This window comes from Erithacus rubecula, assembly GCF_903797595.1.
Source record: "Erithacus rubecula genome assembly, chromosome: 17".
Lineage (NCBI taxonomy): Eukaryota > Metazoa > Chordata > Aves > Passeriformes > Muscicapidae > Erithacus > Erithacus rubecula.
Genome location: NC_136669.1, coordinates 10,691,279 through 10,710,615, shown reverse-complemented (window position 1 = coordinate 10,710,615; position 19,337 = coordinate 10,691,279). Strand labels below are relative to the sequence as shown.

The following is a 19,337-nucleotide window of genomic DNA, read 5'->3' as shown; positions in this document are numbered from 1 at the left end:
TGGGTTTAGTTCAACATGTAACCACAGTGTGCAGAGCAAGCTCACAGACTCTTGTTGGTCACCTTGGTAGAGCTTTGGTGTCTGTACTTCCTGTTTTTGCAAATGTATAATCCCTGTATTATCCCATAATCCCCTTGATGGAATATGTATATATTTGGAATATGTGCTTACCAGAACTGTCTCTATCATATGAAGTTTGCCTAAACCCTGTGTTTTAAAACAGTTATTTCAGAAAGGGAAGCAGAGCCTGTTATTGGTGAAGCACAGGAGATTTTTGCCTTTTTGTTTCCATTAAGGTGTCAAGTTTATTAGGATTCCCTGCACATGTGGATAAAATCAGTAAGATCAGAAGGAAAATTGGCACTCAGATTTCAGAGCATCAGTGCAGAATGCTGGTTTCATGTGAGACAAGGCCATTTGCCTTTCTGAGACAAATCTTTCTCAAAGAGTGTTTTTTGAGCTATTGAAAAACATCACACTGGATTTTTCCTATGGACTTTATCAGGCCTTTTGGTTATTACTGTAACTAAACCATCTCTGTGTAGGAGTGGGGAACTTATGGCAAAGGCTTGCATAGGGCATAATAGACAGACTCAACAAAAGAGATGCAGAGAGATGTGCTGTCAATCCTCCTGTTCTTTACAGGAGGATTTCCCTCTGTTTCTCTAGGGTTGCCATGTCATTTCCCTTGGAATTTTTTGGTTTTGTATTTTTTTAAGCCACCTCACTGGTATTGGTTTTATTTTAAGACTGGTCAAAGATGAGATACATAGTTCATTTCAGACAGTTCAATGTAATTGGTCTCATCTGTCAAGTGTTCTCAGTCAGGCAAGGTATGGATGTATCTTCTGAGGGGAGAGCACAGAAAATATGGTCAGTACTCAGGTTTTCATTATTTCTTACAGGACACAGGTATATCAGTCAAGCTGCAGCTAAAATTGACGTGGATTTTGATTATGATGGACCTCTGATGAAGACAGAAGTTCCTGGACCACGATCTAGAGTAAGTTTCCAAAGTATAGTAACTTACCTTTTTTTATCTTTAGCTGTGTCTAACTTGCCAGAAAACAGCTTTCATTTCAAACCTTAAATATGATACAAATAAACATAATTCCATAATATCAGGAGGTTGAGAATGAAAAGCTCATGAGTGAAATGTCCCTCTCTGAGAGGCAGATCTGAATCTCAACTGCCAAGTTCCCATGTGGAATAATTCAGAGCAAAAGAGCACCATTTTAATGAATTTTAAATGAAGCAAGAGTTTTAATTTTCTGGATGTTGTTTTACTCTGGCAGAGTCAGCACTTGTGCATGTGGTGGGTTTTTGGTTTTTGTAAGGTTTTTTTGTTGTTCTTAATAAAAAGGAGTTGTCTTTCTAGAACCAATGTACCAATATCCCTTCTATGTGACTCTGGCTTCTCTTATTTTCTGATTTCTCTCTTGTTTTCTCAGTTCAGTTGGTCAATATAGAAGAGGCAGCTTTCCCTTTTTGGAGATTTACAGTTAAACTGTGTTTGCAGCCCGTTTAGCTCTGCATGCCACAGGTCATAGTTTTGACTGTAATATTTGCAAGATGCACCATGAAAGTTCCTGTGGCAGGTAGAGTTGCCTGGTAAGCACACAGGAGTACAAAGTTTGCATATGATTTATGGGATCATAAAAAAGGAGCATACATTCTCCATCACAATTTGCTAATTACACACCTGAGACTCTGACATTTGTTTTTCTGCAGGAATTAATGAAGAAGCTGAATGGCATTCAGGTAATTTGTCAATTTTTCTCTATTTTGGGGGGTGTTAATACTTTGAATTCAGAACTTGTTTTAAAATCCTGGTTTGTATGTTTATGCCACAGGGAAAAGTGAAACTGGCTCTTTGTTTCCATGCTGAATACATTGTGTGTGGTTTATATGTGCATTTGAATAAAATCTTTTGTAATATATTTTGAATAGTGCAGGATTAGCTTGCTAGCATCAGGGGATTTTATTTCAACATATGTGTTTAAACTGTGTTTAACAAAGAACTTCAGAGTTGTTACAGAATGGCAATGAAAAGGTGTATTAGGGCTTGAGTGTGTCAGCCTAAGTTCATATTGCCTTCCTAAGATGAGCAATTTCTCCAAGTCTGGGCTTCATTTCTGTAGAAAAAGTAAAGACTTGTCCTTTTAACAGTTGTTACAAAAATAGCTGTACAGTTATTCCCATGCAATGAATATAATGTCTTTTTATCCTAGCACTAGATATTTTTATCCAATTTTGCTATATAACCATTAGTTGCACCTGCCTACATACTGCCACTTTTTAAAGCACTAATTGTTTTTTTTTCCTTGAAGAATGCAGAAGCTGTGCACTTCTTTTGCAATTATGAAGAGAGCAGAGGGAACTACCTCGTAGATGTAGATGGCAATCGTATGTTGGATCTCTACTCTCAGATTTCTTCCATCCCAATAGGTGGGAGTTGGTTTTTTTTTTTTTTTTGTTTATTCTCAATCTGTCATTTTCTTTTCTCAGCCCCTACCAGGGAAGTTGATTAATATAATAAAAACAGAGATGACATAATGAACACCTTGTTGTGATCAGGGACAGCTCAGTGCTGTGTACTGTGTGGTGGTGGGTTTGGATAGCTGAAGGAACTACAAATTCAATACCTAAAGCTCTCTTGAAGTGCACAGTGGTGCCAGGAAGAAGCTCTAATCTCCATTTAAGTATGCAAGCTCCACAATTCAGGTTGTCTTTGTTGGCTTGGATTTGTGACTTTGTGATTCTGTTACAGTATGTTACTGTTTAAAACATTAACAACCGTGATGTAGACATTTCAACATGAAATTATACTCTTCAGTTAACATTTCTGTCTCCAAAAAGTGGGGGGAAAAAGGAGTGGGCCATGTGGACTGCAGCAGGATGCAAGAAGCCCAGCAGTGAGCAGTGGTGCTGACTGGAAGCAAAGGTGGCAGCTCATTTGTGGGAGGGAGCAGACAGAGCCTGGCAGGTGCCTGGGGGGGTCAGCTGATGAATTTGGGGAGCCTTTCAAGCAGGAGCAAGGCAGAAATGTGAGCCCCACCTCATAGGCATACAGGTTTCAGTAGGACTTCAGTCCAGTTTGTTTGCTCCTCATCCATGGTTCCTCTCAGCTGCTTAAAAATACATTCTGCAGGAGCAAAAAGAGCAGAAGTGCTGGAGTAATTTAAAAGGTGGGTCTTGTGCTATGGATAGAAACTGTGACTCAAAATCATCCCTACAGGCCTCCTTTGCTGGGAAACAAAATGTGATGATATTCAGGTTGTTAACAAATGTTTGGTCTCTAAGACCTTGTGACTGTGATGGATCTTCTTTGCAGACAGTGTTGTTGCTGTCCTGCAGCACTCAGTGTCATCATTCCTGCAATGTCTTTACCTTATTCCCAACACAAGTTCTCACTGTTTTGTATTTTTCAGGCTGCACTGAGGGAACTTGGCCACTGCTCATGTGGAAATAGGGGTGAGACACAGGAGCACAATGCTTGTATGCCAGTGAGCTTGGATTTTAGGTTTCTAGGGAAGGAGATGCATTAAGTGTTCATGGCTTCCCATTCTTCACACAAGAAATTGATTTGGAGAAACAAGTCTTGGTCATGTAGTCAAATGCACACTCCAAAGTGTGAAAGTCAGTGCATGCTCCTGAATGAAGTTGTGCAGACAGTGCACTGAGGCTTTCTGACATTCTGGTGCTGGATGGTGCAAGCATTGCTCTTTTAATATAGTTTTGTGTATAAAATATTGAAGTATAATGGAGGAAATATTTTCTTAGTGGGCAGAAATGGACAGGGGCTCTGCAGTTTACTTTCTCTGGTTGATTGAAAGTGGTGACATAAGACAAGACTGCAGTGCAGTGCCTGACCCTCCTAAGCCATGTAATTCCTCCTTCACACGAGGCAATGCCTGAAGACAAACTGGGTTTTATCCCAGGGAACACATTCCTCAGTCCTAAAGGAACTACAGTACAGTGCTTCTTGCACCTTCTCAGACAATGGCTCTAGGATGTGCAGGAACAGAGTAAATGGAAATTTAATACTTACAGGCTGACCTAAGTCTAACACACAAAATTAATTTATATGTTTCAGTTGTACTGAATGACAAGATTATCTGAAGCTGCCCAGGTTACTAGTAATGTCCCTCTTGGTGACAGAGCTAGGGCCTGGACTGGGAGAGCAAAACAAGATCACAAGGTGCTTGTTAGTCATCTGTGCTTATCTCTCTGCAAGTAAATCCAATAAAACCTTTTATGAATCTGTCAAGACTCCCCAAGATTTAATAATGATCTGTTACACTAGAATATATTTATCAGCAAAGGTTGAGAAGTAATAAGTGCCTGCGTGGAGAGATAAGAAATAAAGTATAAAAAACCTCTGGGCAAAGATGCTCTGGGCTGTCTCTTGCCAAAAAACAAAAATTAAAATAGTGTTTTACCACACTTTTTTGGGCAGTTGTGCAGCACAGCAGTCCTTTCATCCTGCATCCTGTCTATAATAGAGTTAGAAACCCCATGGAGCCAAATGCAAGAGGGGTGTTATTGACATGTTTGCCAGCAAACATCCTGGAATAGCTGATGAAACAATGTGTTTTTCAGTGCTGGGAAGGCCTGTTTTGTTTGGGGAGATGCAGAGAGGTGTAGTTTGATATTATTGACAGCAGCCTGCTGCTCAGTTCAAATGAATCCCTGGGCTTTCTCCATGTCATTATTTTTGCAGGCTGTAGTTGTTTTTCCTTCTGCAGACAGGCACACTCATGAGCCTGGAGGACATGTCCGTTCCTGTCACACTGATCCAGGCACACAGCAAGAGTGATGGAGCAGGTGCCCTTCCCTAGAGCCAGCTCAGTCACCTCTGAGAGCAGATCTGTGACACTGCAAGCCCTTAGTGATGGCACTGAAACGAGTGGGTGCCTGTTTGCCATGTCTACCACAGTTATATAATGGCTCTTCAAGCACTTAGTTCTTCCTGATGTTAGTTCCTGGCTGTGAACCCACATACCAGCTGAGCTTCTGCCACACCAGCTGACTCTCACAGCAGTGGGGCTTTGAGGAGCCTCTCTCCTTCCCCTGGAGCCCCTCTGAGGAGGCACAAGGGTGAGGGAGTGTTAGGAGGAAGAGCAGAGCACTGGCCTGAAGTGAAAACTGTAGGAGAGAGACTGTGTGGGTGCAAAAGGGCAAATCAGGGGTAATAGAAATCTGTGTTATGTAAGAGAATGGTATGTCTTATACCATGGCATTCACATATGCTAACACCAGCAACAGGATTACAAGTTCTTACAAGCAACACCAGAATTGATCCTTGAGATTCCTAAACAATAGTAGTTGTGCTTTGGAGATTTCTAAAGCACTTGCTTTACTCTCCAAGGGCTCTCAGTGGCAGCCCCAGGTGCAGTTCTCAAGGACACAGCTCTCAATGTGTCATTCCCTCAGCAGCTCTTCCCATGGCAGCAGATGCCATGCAGATTTAGTTGTTCTGTGTCCCAAATAGCCTCTATTATTATATTCATAATAATTTTAACAGATTTATCAGCATGACACGCCACTAAAACAATATGGATATTCTCTTGTTTTCAGCTAAAATATTCAAAACTGAATTTATAATTGATTTGTTAACACAGTTGCCTAATGCTCCATTGCTCAAACAGGATAATCAGGTCTGTTGTGGTTCCACTGCAATGGGGATTCAGAAGCACAATAAGCTTTTGTAACAAAATTACCATGGTCTGACTTCTTGAGCAGTAGGGAAGATGAGGTCTCCAACTGTTTCTACAAGGAAATTTAGAAGATGATGTTAATCTCTGGCATTGGCATTTCATACATTAGAGATCAGGCTTTAAATGAAATTTCTGGCCTCCTTCGAAGATGTTTGGGTTTTTTTAAACAGCAGATAAATTGATTTTCCTTGTAAGCAAGCAAGTTATCCTGTAGACCATCAATGGGTATAAATTAAGCACATTCATTGTTTTAAAACTGAAGCTTAGTTTCTTAGTAAGAAGGATAAATTGTTGCATTTTTTTCAAGCAAAACTTTGTCAAAGTAAGGAAATGGGTGTGCCACAGCTCCCAACAACAGTGCTGTACCCAGACAGGCTGCAGAAGGATAAAGAGCCCAGAGGTTTGTCCTACTTCAAAAGAAGTCCTGTTATTAGTAGTTAAAAATACACAAATTACACAGAAACAGTCAAGCATTAAGTTATGGTTATTCTCTAGATTATGCTTTGCATTACTTCATTGTAACCAGATAAAAAGAACTGTTTTCTTTCTTTGTTCTCTTTAATTAGGTTACAGCCATCCCTCTCTGATAAAGCTTTTACAGCAGCCACAGAACCTGGTAAGTGAATTAGAACATGAAGTACATGAAGGAGTTCTCTCTCTCCTTGTTGTGGGTTGTCTCTTTTTTCTTAGACTGATAGTGACTGCTAATGATTCAATTCAATCTATGATAGGATCTGCTTACTTTACTTCTAGATGAAAAGAGCTTGGTAGTGTTTAAGAAGACACCAAAACCTCTGGAAAGTTTTACAAAAAGTAAACAATTGGGTAGTGCAAGCACTTGGTATATTTGCAGCCACATTTAAATCAGAGTTCAAACATACTGTCTCAAATTAACCATTTTAATAATGTTTTCTGAAGATTTTTTTAAGCCTGAAAGCAAGCCCAAAACCTTGAGAGAGAATACAGTATCTTGGACATGGTGCCTTACATCTGGAATGCTGTGGGAGGTTGAGAGGCTTTTTTGACTGATTCCCATCTCCTGGGTGCACTCTAGCAGGGCAAAGAAATGCAGATATTTTTGTTCCTTGTAGTGATTTCCTTTATGGAGTACTCATGTCTTCAGGTGAGAAATTCTGCTTTTCCCAGGACTAAAATACTTCAAGTTAAAAAAAAAATAAAAAAAAATCTATCAACCAAACAAGCAAGCAACAAAATACCAGGACTAGAAATGCTGGAGTTGTCAAAGGCAGATCAGGATATTTTGGAATACTTATGAATACTTACATTAACTCATAAAGATGATTTCTGAGAATAATATCTTCACTATAATGCAGCAGTAGGCAAAGTCAGATTTCAAAAAGAAAATAAAAAAGAACAAACAAAAATCCCAAAGCCATTTAAAAATTCAAAAAGCCCTGTTGCTGGTGGCAGTGCTGATTTGCCCACTGGGGAGGGGGAGGTGACACTCCTGGAAGCCTGCAGTGAAGGAACTCCTCCAAAGTCCTGCACAAGTGGCACAACTTAGTGTTAGCAAAGGGATTGGTGTTTTTCTGAGGGACTTTTTATTTGTCTGTAATGCTCCACTCCATAGTCAGCTGTCAACACAGAGTGTACATCTGTTTATTTGAGCCCACAGCAGCTTGATGTCAATGTTCTATTTTTCTCACTTCTGGGTATCTCATTAACTACAAAAGAAAAATACACTTTTCTGCTTAATGGGAAATGTTGTCAATTGACTGTGACAGCCCATAATCAAATTCACAACAAATTTGTAGTCTTCTCTTTTTAACTTGATGTGAAAATTTACTTCTGAACATGAGATAAAAAGTCAAGCGAGATTTCTCATAGCTACTGAACAAAAATTTTGTGTTAACCTGTCATTAGCATCCTTGCTTAGGTTTTCTTTTAAACTTGAGTCTGTTGAAACAGTGTTTTGGAAGTAGGACTCTTAAACAATTTACAAAGTTCTAGCTCATCCAGTGTTCTGTCTAGTGTGATACTTGGTTTTCCATAGGAATCCTGATGAAATGTCCTTACAGGTACAGTGTGACCACTTACACCTCCTGCTGTGCCTCACATCTTGCAGTGAATGAGTATTTGTGTTGAGGAGAAGGACTGAAGGATGCTGATAAATGTGCAAGCTTCAGCTGCAATGAAAATTATGAGTGTTTTGGGGAAGGCTGTGTGTCACCTCTGGGGACCTATTGAGACTTAACTTATCAAAGCTCAGCCTTTAATTTCAGCCATTACTTGTTCAACAAGAAAAGCAACAAACAAAAGAAAAGGGCAAATAAAGCTGCTTGGCAGTTGACAAATTTATTAAGCTTGTCCTTCCCTAAGAAAATTTAATTTAAAATAAAGAGTAGCATGGTATGAATCAAATAAGATTACCCACAAAGACTAAGAGCAGCAATGAATCAATCTTAATCCATGACACAATTTAAATTAATTGCAGAAATGTGACATTCATCTCCATTAGTGGAGTGGGAAGGCTGAGGGGCTTCTTCTAGAGCTGCTCCCTAGAAATCCCTGTGTGGGCTGCAGGCTGCTGTTCCCTCACACCAAAATTACCTTTCCCAAAGGTGTGACTCCTGATGTGGCCAGTTCACAGCACCACTGAAGGAAGGGACCTCAGGTGGTCTCTTGGCCAACCTCCTGCTCCAAGATGGGCTGTGAGATGAGAGCAGGTGCTCAGGGCTCTGTCTGGGCCCTTGAAGACCTCCAGAAGAGCAGCCTGTCTCACTGCTTCACTGTTCTCTTCCTGCAAAACCTTTTCCCTATACCCAAATCAGTACTTCTCATGCTTTGATCCATGCCCATGGCTCCTCATCTTCCCTTGAAGAGCCTGGCTCCACCTTCCCAGTGTTCCAAAATGGTCTGTCTTGAAGCTCAGTAGGGATGAAAATGCTGCTGTCCTAACTGAATTTAGCTACTCAAACTGAAAGCCAGTAATAAAGATTTTAAAGCATATTTCCTGTGTGTAAGGAAAATGCAGATTGAGCAGCTAAAATGGCAATATTGAAGAGGAGATGTCAGTTAGCATGAGTTATGATGCACCTCTCCTAAGGTGTCCTGCAAGAATAAAGTACTAAGGATTAGACAGAAAAACATATGCTAAGGCAGGAATAGTAGTCCCTAGCTGAAAACTACTTGTGCCATGATGCAGACTTCTGCCTGGTATTTATAATTGGAATAAAATTGAACTGCTTTGATATCAGCATATTTTCCATGTGATAGTAAGACCTAACAATTCCTCTTTCTTTGTTGTTGTAGAGCACTTTCATCAACAGACCTGCCCTAGGGATTTTACCTCCAGAGAACTTTACAGAAAAACTGAAGGAGTCTTTGCTATCAGTGAGTTTGAGATACCCATGGACTGATCACTGTTATTACCATCACTGTTATTATCACTTTGCACCATACTTGTGTTCAGTATTTCAAGAGTAATTTTCTGTCTTTGCTGACAGGTGGCTCCTAAGGGTTTGTCACAGGTGATGACCATGTCTTGTGGATCCTGCTCTAATGAAAATGCCTTTAAAGCCATATTCATGTGGTACAGAGTAAGTAAAAAATTAAGATATTTTTGCAGGTTTAGATGTACAAATGGTTAGCTATTCATAATCAGATTTTTTACTGCAAAACAAAGGGAAGCTTGGAGGTTGTCTTGCTCATGATGTTCTTTATATTCAGTCTAGTATAAAATGTTTATTAAAATGTCTTTATCTAAGTTTTTACTTTATGTTGACACAACTTTAGAAGTTATAAAGGAAAGGAAATAAAGAAAATGCAAATTGTAGTCAGCATGTGAGCCATGGTCAGGGTCTTCCTTGACTCCAGTGTTAATACCAGCATTACTGGTTTGTGGTTCAGCCATAAATGCACTGGTTACAACTACAGGAACACTCATGTTGGGTTGTTTGGGTTTTTTGCAGAACAAGGAGAGGGGCCATAATAATGTCACAAAAGAAGAGCTGGAATCTTGCATGATTAACCAGGTAACATTGGTTCTTTGCCACAGCTACAGATGTACCACTGATTTGGGCTTGGAAGGGAAGAAGAGTTTGGTTTGCTCCATGTGAAGTGGAATCTGGGCTTTGTACATTTAGGAGATGGTGAAATACAAACTGCTCCCACCAATATCAGGGGTCACCAGCAATGCATGGGGTGCAGCACAGGGGAGGTGTCTGGGGTGAGCAGTGTACCTGTTGAAGGGCAGGTTGTTACAGCTTGTGGCAGCTGCTGGAAGAGGGGCTGAGGGGGCAGTGAGGGGCTGTGAGCCCCTTGCTGACCCCATGTGTGCTCTGCTTGCAGCCCCCTGGCTGTCCTGACTACGCCATGCTCTCCTTCATGGGCGGCTTCCACGGCAGGACCCTGGGTAAGCTCCCCTGCCCCCACTCACTCTGCTCTTCTTAGTGCAGGGGAGAAGTCAGGCTTCATCAAGGTTTGCCTGGGAAGCACCACCAGCACTGGAATGGTTGAGGGACAGTAGGAATTGATTTTATGTTTTTTTGGAAAGTTCTTTTCAGACAGGCTCTTATTTTCATTCTGAATCCTGTCTGTCTCCTGGGGTAAAATCACCATAAACATGCTGTCACTCACTTTTACTAGGTGATATCAGCTCAGTCCCTGTTCTAAGCATGTTACCTGAGAGTGCTGTAACTGTGAGCTTTGTGAGAGTTGTCTTAGGAGGGATGAAACCCACCTTGTCTGAGCAACCTGTCAGACTGACAGAGATTCTGCTCTTCTGGAATAGTGCATGTGGAAACTGATGCTTAAAATCTACAGCAATCCGTTTAAACCTGATTAAATCCAATTACCCAGTATTTCAGAAGACAGTAAAAACACAGGGCAGTTAAGAGAATTCTACAGTCAGGCCATTTTTCACCTTTTGGTAGCTTTTTTCTTGCATTGTTCCTAGATGGGTATTATTTTAATTTTTCCCTCTCTGGGCTTAGGTTGCTTAGCTACAACTCACTCTAAAGCAATTCACAAACTGGACATTCCCTCACTGGACTGGCCTATTGCTCCATTTCCAAGGCTAAAGTATCCCCTGGAAGACTTTGTGAAGGAGAATCAACAGGAAGAAGCTCGTTGTTTAGAGGAGGTAAAAAATTCCCTGGCAGCTTTCTGTTGTTTTTGATTTGAAATAATGAATAGTGTTGGTAGGATTAGTGCTTTTCACTAAAAGAATGTTTTCAGGGATTGGAACAGGCTGTGATTGGACCAGCATTCACTGTTGTTTACAGTCAGACCTTTCTCCCTGCCAGCTTACTGGGAATACAGGGCTGCATGAGTGAAACCAAAGAGAAATTTCACCCTCAGAACTTGATTGTATCACAGTGAATTCATTTGCCAGTTCTTGCCAAAGGGCCATGGGCTAAGAGAGAGCACAGTGTGGATAACCCTCTCTGCAGAGAGAACCTCAACAGTATTCCAGCCTTTCCAGCTTTTCCATGGCAGCCTCTGGCACAAAGCTGTGATTGTGCAGGGATGGACCTGTGAGTCCACTCAGCCAAACGTGCCTCTCACAGAAAGCACAGCAAATGGCTTCCCTGGGGCTGCTCCAGGGTAGCTTGGGTGGGAGAAATGCAATGCTGGAAGCCATTATTTTAAAAACAAACAAACAAACCAAAAAGCCAAACGTTTTCTTAGCAAGTGTGTGCTTGGCTAACTGGCTCCCTTTGGAAACCATTGCTCGTGCAGCCTGCAGGGGCTGAGGGCTCTGAGGGGGATTTCAGACACAAACACACCATTAATTGCAGCAACTGGCACTAGGGGGATAATGAGAATTATCTGTCAGCCCCTTACAACAATAGGATTTCTGCACTATTTAATCTGATTAATTTTAATATATGGGAAGTGGGTGACTGGAAAAAGTGAATTTTCCAGATTACCTTTTCTAATGCATTAGCGGAGTTTTGTTTTCTGACAGAAAATCTATCCCCTTCCATATCACTTAGGTGGAATGACAGCTGTGGCACAGTGAGCTGCAGTGGTGCTCAGCACCAGCTGGCTAGAGCTTTCACAACACTGTAAATAAATGTGCAAGTGGTTACAGTGTGATTAGGACATTAAACCCATTCAGGAATAAGAAAACAGTGTTAAATGCTGGATGAACCACTTGTTAATCCTTTGTGCCTCCTGGTACCTTTGTAGCCAGGAATATCCATGCAATGTTGAAGTTCTGATGAGGTTTAACCTAGCTGGGAGGAAATGTACAAATGCTGTGGAAGGAGAATGTCCCATAAGTGTTTGATTCACAGGTGGAAGACCTGATTGTGAAGTACAGGAAAAAGAAGAAGATTGTGGCTGGAATCATTGTGGAGCCAATACAGTCAGAGGGTGGGGACAATCATGCTTCAGATGACTTCTTCAGAAAGCTGAGAGATATTGCCAGAAAGGTAATGAAGCATTTCTCTGGGCACTCAGTGCTGGCTGAAACATGCACCCACATTGTGGGTGTCCCCAGGCTCTTGGAGGGTTTCACAGGCTTCCTTAGTTATGTACCACATACAAGCAATCCCTGCTCTCTTCCATTTGATTCACACCTAAAGGCTTCCTCTGTCCAATAAATTATCTTCTAATTTCAAAGTGAGAGAGAAATTACTCTGTGATTCATTAGCTATGAATTTTGCAGGTGTGTTTTTTAACTGATAATGCTAGTTGGTTAAGGAGGTTCCATTTCTGAAGAAGCAGGTTATGAAAAGTATAAATTTTTAATGAGATTTTTTAAATTGAAAAAAAAAGCTGGAGCACAACTTGAGTCCAGCCATAGTGGTCATGTTCCAATAAAACAATGAAAAAGACAGATGTCTTTGTATTTGGAATGCAAAGTTACATATTCAGAAGGTATGACCCTCTGTAATACTCCATGGTTTTTTTGACCCTCAGAACATCTGTGTGCTGAAGAGATGCTGTCAAAAGTACCTACCCATTGTTTTTAAATACAGTATTGTGATATAGATTGCTCTCCCTATCAAAAGTTTGGACAAAATAGTCCTTCATATAAAAACCCCACGCTGCCAGCTCCCATGAACAGCTCTTTCAGCAGAGCTGTCCAAAAATGCAGCTTTTCACGCCCCCTAAAGTGACCAGCTCATGCTGCTGGCACTGCCTCTGTGCCACATAATGCCCAACTCCAGCTGGGGGCAGAGAATTCATATTTCAAACAAACAAAGCCCCTAGAAATGACACTCTGCTTCCATCAGGGGTTTGAAAATGCCATCTCTGCTCCTTCCAGATGTTTTCAGGTATCCTCTAGAAATGCTCAAGACTATATAAAAACATGTACTTGATGAGTATGGGTAGAAAACAAGTTTCTAGTACCTTCCTGAAAAAACAGCTGAATTTTTAACAGTGAAATCTGACACATGAGTGCTTTGGTGGGGGGTTGAGGGGGGAGGTTGGGGCAGTGAAGGGAGAGGAAGGAGAGGTGATGCTGTGATTGGCTTGGTATGTTCACTAAGGGAGTGTTTCTGGCTGGGGAAGGAGGGCTGACATTCCCTGCTCCTGTGTCTGTCTCTGCAGCATGGCTGTGCTTTCCTGGTGGATGAGGTGCAGACAGGAGGTGGCTGCACAGGAAAATTCTGGGCACACGAGCACTGGGGCCTGGATGACCCAGCTGATGTGGTAACATTCAGTAAGAAGATGATGACAGGAGGATTTTTCCACAAAGAGGAGTTCAGGCCAAATGCTGTAAGATTTTTAATGAAACTTGAACTCTGTGCTAGTTGGTGACCCCCTGAGGAGTGACTGTAAAATCCATGGCAGGGACAAGGTGCAGGTTCAGCTGGATGGGGCTGCTGTTTTACAGAAACTTGCAGTGTGCTCACACAGTTTTCAGCACCACTTTTATTCCAGTTGTTGACAGTCACCAAGGTCATAAAGCTGGTGGTGGTGAGAGGAGAACTGGGTTCAGCCTAATGGAATAAACCTTCAGTACAAAATCAAACCACAAACGGACACCTTCTCCTGTAGGACAGCTTGGGAATTTCAGAGCTTGTATGTCAGCATTACAGATTCTGTCAGCAAGATTTCTTCTTTGCATTAATGACATTTTAGATGTAATAAGCAAAAAAGAAAAAGTCAAATTAAGGGGAAGAACATAAGGCCTTATGTAAAAGCCTGTATAGATGATGGTGATTTCCTGTCATCTGTAGCTGTGTTTCAATGAGATGTCAGAGTAGCAAGGCAGAGTGCACTAAATGAGAAGCATGGAGTAATCACCCTGTGTTCAGCTCAGCAATGGGGTTTTGCTTCATAACATAAAAAAGGGGGGTTGGTGAGATGAGTGCATGCCTTTTCATACACCACATGTTTGCACTGCCAGTGTGATGCTTTGCTTTTCCTAATTTATAGTGACTTGCCTGTTAACACATTCCACAGCTCTTTTTCCACTCTTTCCCCAGCCCTACCGGATTTTTAACACCTGGCTTGGAGATCCATCCAAAAACCTTATGCTTGCTGAAGTCATTAAGGTTATTAAAACAGAAGACCTTCTAAACAATGCAACTCATGCTGGGAAAGCACTGCTGACTGGGCTGCTGGATTTGCAGGTAAACATCTGGAAGGATTGTAGATAAGGAGAAATTTGCTGCTGAACTAGGATCTGATCTCATCCAGTTTAAACACTTGGACTGAGGAACTCCAGCTGGGGTCTAGACCATTATAATAACTTCAACACAGGTCTAAATAAATGTGTCCCATTTGGAATTGAAGTAAACTTTCTTTTACTGACTTGAAAATGCTGAGTTTATATAGCTTAATCCAATAAAAAGGGTGAGCCTCAAAAATATCTGAAGGTATGTACTGCAGCTAATTAAATTGCTTTGTTAGAAGGTTTTGTTACCATAAGCAGCTGGTATTTCCTTGTCCTAAAGTTCTTTTTAAAGGAAGGTGTTTTCATATTTTGTTTCAATTCTGCTGGGCTGTTGAAATAAGAAAATTTTATCTTTCCCTCCCATGTTTAAGGGAAATTCCTTACAGCTTCTACTGTGTAGCTCTACAGACAGGCATTTAAGGACAGGCTTGCAGGTGCTCACTTCCCAAAAGCATTTTGCATAGAATAACCCCAAACACAGTCTCTGCTCTCTCCACACCTTTAAGACATAGCAGGCAGGAGAACAGAAAATACTGTGATCTAATACTTTGGAGGGCCAGAATCCAACTAGTCCTCTCCAAAAGATGAGGATTGTGATTGAGAGGAAGTGATGCAGATGCTACTGGCAAGTGCAGGGTAAGAATGAGCTGGTTTCTAGCCCCAGTGTAGGTGGTTTATGCTCAGGTTTCCACTGTAGATGTAAATAAGGTGTTTATGCTCATTCCAAAGGATATTTTACTTGTCCCAGCTGATGGGATTCATTCTCCCTCCCTGCTTTGTGCTGGGCTCTGTGGCTGAGCAGGACACAGGCCATGCTACACTCCAGCAGAGCGAGGAGGCAGCAGGGTTTCCACCTGGCAGAGCCAGGCTGTCACCAGGTGTCCTCTGTTGCAGCACCTGCCATCTGCTTGTCTCTTGTCTCTCCTCTCTCTGCAGGCTCGTTACCCCCATCTCATCAGCAGAGTGAGAGGAAGAGGAACATTCTGTTCGTTTGACACTCCAAATGATGCAACTAGAAACAAGTTAATTACAATAGCCAGAAACAAAGGTAAGAAACTCAGTGTGTGTGGATGAGCTTCATGTGACAAACATGAAGTAGCATTCACATGTGTAGGCAATGCTTCACATTTTCCTTTTCATATTGTGTATGAGTATTTCAGCATCAGAGGACAGCAGTGAAATGGCAAAGTTGGATTTAGACTTTTCTGAAAATACTTATTGTCAGAGACCTCAGAGCAGCTTCTTGCATGGTGTGTACATTTACCAGGTGCCCATGGACATGTTTACTTCTAGAAACAGGAAAGTTAATGTTGCTCAGGAAAACACAGGGAGAAGAACTACGAGTTCTATAAACACATAATTCCTATACCTAGGAATACCTAATGATGAAATACAAGTGCCTAAAATGAGCACAGATCTACAGTGACAGCCCTCTTTTCCCACAGAACTGTTACCAGCAGCAGACAGGCCTAGGTATCAAGAGGGGAACCTTGGGATCCAAACCCAACATTATTTGAATTTAACTGTGTAGGCCGTGTGCTTGCTGCTGTCTGTTTTTGCTGTTACTCCTATCTCTTGAAAGAAGCAGGCAGGGTGCATCTAAACTGTGGTGAAACCAAAATTTTAGAGTGTAAAAGACACTACCTTTTGTTCTTGGAAAGTAAGCCAGCAGGGAGAGAAGGCAAGTGGTTTGTTTCAGGGTAAAGCAAGGCTCTGAGGCAGGGTAAGCTCATCTTAGTAATATGGGTTCTCATTGCTCAAACATTTCCAGGAATTGATTTTAGGCTAAAATGTGCATTTAAAGCACTGCAGGGAGAGGTTTGCAGGCACTAAGACATTTTAACTTCTTGTCATTAAAAACAAATTAGTTTAAAAACCAATGCAAAGAAACCTCCTGTGTCTTCTTGTGGCAACAAAAATACTTGACCAGGAGAGTACTGCAGCTCTGAAATCTCAGATGCTGTTCAAGCTCTGTGCTAGATGGATTCTTTCCATTGTTGTCAGGATTAGTCCCAATACTCCAGGTGTTTTATAGAACAGCTCCAGCACCCACAGTGTTCTTCTAAGCTTCTGTGAAGCTTGAGGCCATTCACACCACAATGTGCTGTATTGTGGTGTGGCTAGCAGGATCTGGGAGCTTCTGTTGGCCCTCCACAGTGAGGGTATCCTCATTCAGACACCTGCATTTTTCTGGAGATTTGGCCAAGATGGAAATGTCTAGAGGACCTATTCTGTTCTCATTTCAGGTGTTGTTCTGGGAGGCTGTGGAGACAGATCCATCCGTTTTCGTCCGACGCTGATCTTCAAGGATCACCACGCACACCTCTTCCTGAACATTTTCAGTGACATCTTAGCAAACTTCAAGTAAAAAGCAGTTCCCTTGCACTGAACAGCTGATTATGAAATTAGTTTGCATTAATTCATGTCCTCTCTACTTACAAGCTAAGTGTAAAGTCATAAACTGAGGTTTGTGTTCTGTCTGTAATCCTGCCCAAGGCAAGCTGCTCATGCACATGCGCCCCAGGCAGAGCATTGGCACTGGTCACCAGCAGGTACCTGCAGCTGTCCCTCACTGTGCATTCCCTAGAAAATGTGGCCTGGTGCATTCCCTAGAACCTCCTGCTTCTGGCCTGGGCCATGTTAACTGCAGAGTCCTCCCTACAGCCATCTCCCTGACTCTCTGAGCAGGACCTGGTACAGTCAGTTTCCACAGGTGGCCCTGGCAGATCTGCCACACACCTGTCACACAGAGTGCCGTTCTAACGGCAGCTGGAATAAAATCAGTGTTTCAAGGAAAGCTCTGCTTTCCACCACTGCCAAGCACAGTATTTACAGAATAATTTCCAGCTTTATTCCCTCGAGTACAGGCATCTGCCACACCAACTGCATCAGGGCTCCATCAGCTCTGCCCAGCCTGCACTCCCTGCTTCACAGGGCACTGATGTCCCCAGCCACACCTGCAGCGCTGCAGGTGGCACTGAAGCCCTTGTCCTCTTGTCCTCATCATGGATGGGTTTTAAAACTTTTGACTTCTCTTACAAGCAGACTTGTACAGAGAAAACTCCACCCTGAAGTATATAATTTGACAAAGCTTAGAGAACCGTGCAAAGCACATTCTTCCACTTCTGCCAGCAGTCTAGAATGACTCCATTTTAGCATTTGCCCAGAAGACACAATAGCCATGAATTTGTCTATTATAACTTCTACACAAATACTTGAGGTATTTTGTAAAATTAAAGCAGAAATGCCATTATCTGGTATCAGAGCCACTACACTGAAGGCCTAGTCCTAACTGCACATTTACAATGCAAAGTAATTCTATTTTTGTTCTAATAGTATATTCTAAGTCATCCATACTTCAGAGATCTTCTAGAAAGCCACAGGATCAAAAAAAAAAAATGTCAACAGTTCATTAATTTGTTTCTCTTCAGAGAATTGTTTTGGATGTCTCTTTACTGTTTGCTGAAGGCTGACTTGAACTAGATCTGGTGCCTTTCTTTTTCTTTTCCTTGGTGAGCATCTGGATTTTGTTTACTAAGTTTAGCTTTTTGTTGTGCACCAAATAACAGGGACCACAATAGACTTTTACAGTTGCCCTTTCAGGACCTGACCACAATTTTTAAATACATAAGAGACAGAGAAGTTAAAAGACTTACATGTTTAATACAGCAACCAAAATGTGAAAAGGTTCCTTACCTGCTTTGAGAAGTGTTAATCATGGTTTTCCCATTTTAAAGTAATATTGGGAAACTCAAGCACAGTCACTTCTGCCAGCTTAAACCCAGTGGGATTTCTGTAAACCTCTGCAGAAAGCAGAATTCTGGTGCCAGCTGGGCAGAACCTGAGCAGGTTTTTGAACAGAGGTTGTAGAAATCTGGGGAAAGGACTGGTAAAAATTGGTGTTCAACAAAACTTCATTGTCATCGCTGTCCTTGTAGGCGTGTTATCAGCAAAAGGAAAGTCAAACCAAGAACTGCATTTGACTGCATTTTGGGAATTAGTTTGTTCAACATATCAGTGCAGTAGTTTTAGTGAATGTCTCTAGCAAGTCTTGTACTTTTACAGAAGCAAAGGTCCAGTAATTTGAAGTCTTACCACATCTTCACTTTTATTATGACTACTCTAGGTGTTTTTATAATTTTTACTGACACTCAGTAACTGTATAATTGTGTACAACATGTTGATGAAATTGTTAGAGAATACATAGAAAGCACTGCAGCTGAAGCATATAAAGTTAATATTGTTTACAGCATACTGTGGACAGTGCCAAATAAATGTTTAAACAAATACTTAAGTACACTTCATGGTGTAACTAGTAACTGTACACAGATTCATAACAAATGACATCAATCATGTGTAATCAATATTCTTAAATAAAATATTTATAATTGAACTTCTCCAGGGCTTTTCATTTTACACCCAGTACATGCCTAAACTGAGCCATTAGTGTACATTAAATACATTCTGATAAACTTCCAAAATCACACTGTACCTGTACAGCCCACTGTATTTTGCTACCATGGTGTTTATGCCAAGGAATATTTGGATTTCTTTTGATGTTGCTGTGCTACACAGTGTCAGCCAAAACTCACAGAACCCCATCAGGAAAAGTTCAGCACAAGAAATAGTAATTCAGGGTTACTCTGTGCACTTAAATGGCAATTTTACTTAACTGCCTTTGCTGATCTGCCAAGAAACAGAGGTTTCACTTCACTTGAGGAAGAAATAAGAAAAGAGCACTCCAGATCACTGGTGAGTCAGTTTATTTGCCAGTTTCAAATGAAGGTAGAACTAAAAGAGGGGTGTAAGGAATTCTCTTGCTTCTGACAATTCAAAAAATGTGTTACATGTTAGAAATGATAGGTTTGGTTCTTTCTTGTGTTTAAATTCCTCATTTCTACTGAAGTTTTGGAAAAGGAGCAATCATATGAGTACCATGGAGTAACACCACAATCCTTCATGGAGACAGGTGCTGCTTTTCCCATTCCACTGAAGAATGGCAATTTCTGTAAGAGAAA

General features: G+C 41.4%; 1 protein-coding gene across 2 annotated transcripts in view; it reads left to right on the top strand.

Moving 5' to 3' along the window:
* Nucleotides 1-18,712, top strand: part of ABAT (4-aminobutyrate aminotransferase) — a 48,531-nt gene extending 29,819 nt beyond the window's left edge. For both annotated transcript variants that reach the window (XM_079320736.1, XM_079320737.1), the window contains exons 3-16: nt 906-1,003; nt 1,732-1,761; nt 2,331-2,448; nt 6,287-6,336; nt 8,994-9,074; nt 9,188-9,280; nt 9,653-9,715; nt 10,032-10,095; nt 10,676-10,824; nt 11,984-12,121; nt 13,248-13,415; nt 14,129-14,275; nt 15,256-15,367; nt 16,566-18,712. In XM_079320736.1, coding sequence (XP_079176862.1) covers nt 906-1,003; nt 1,732-1,761; nt 2,331-2,448; nt 6,287-6,336; nt 8,994-9,074; nt 9,188-9,280; nt 9,653-9,715; nt 10,032-10,095; nt 10,676-10,824; nt 11,984-12,121; nt 13,248-13,415; nt 14,129-14,275; nt 15,256-15,367; nt 16,566-16,687 — 1,433 coding nt within the window. In that variant the 3' untranslated portion in view covers nt 16,688-18,712. The remainder of the gene's footprint in view (nt 1-905; nt 1,004-1,731; nt 1,762-2,330; nt 2,449-6,286; nt 6,337-8,993; nt 9,075-9,187; nt 9,281-9,652; nt 9,716-10,031; nt 10,096-10,675; nt 10,825-11,983; nt 12,122-13,247; nt 13,416-14,128; nt 14,276-15,255; nt 15,368-16,565) is intronic.
* Nucleotides 18,713-19,337: the final 625 nt, after the last annotated feature.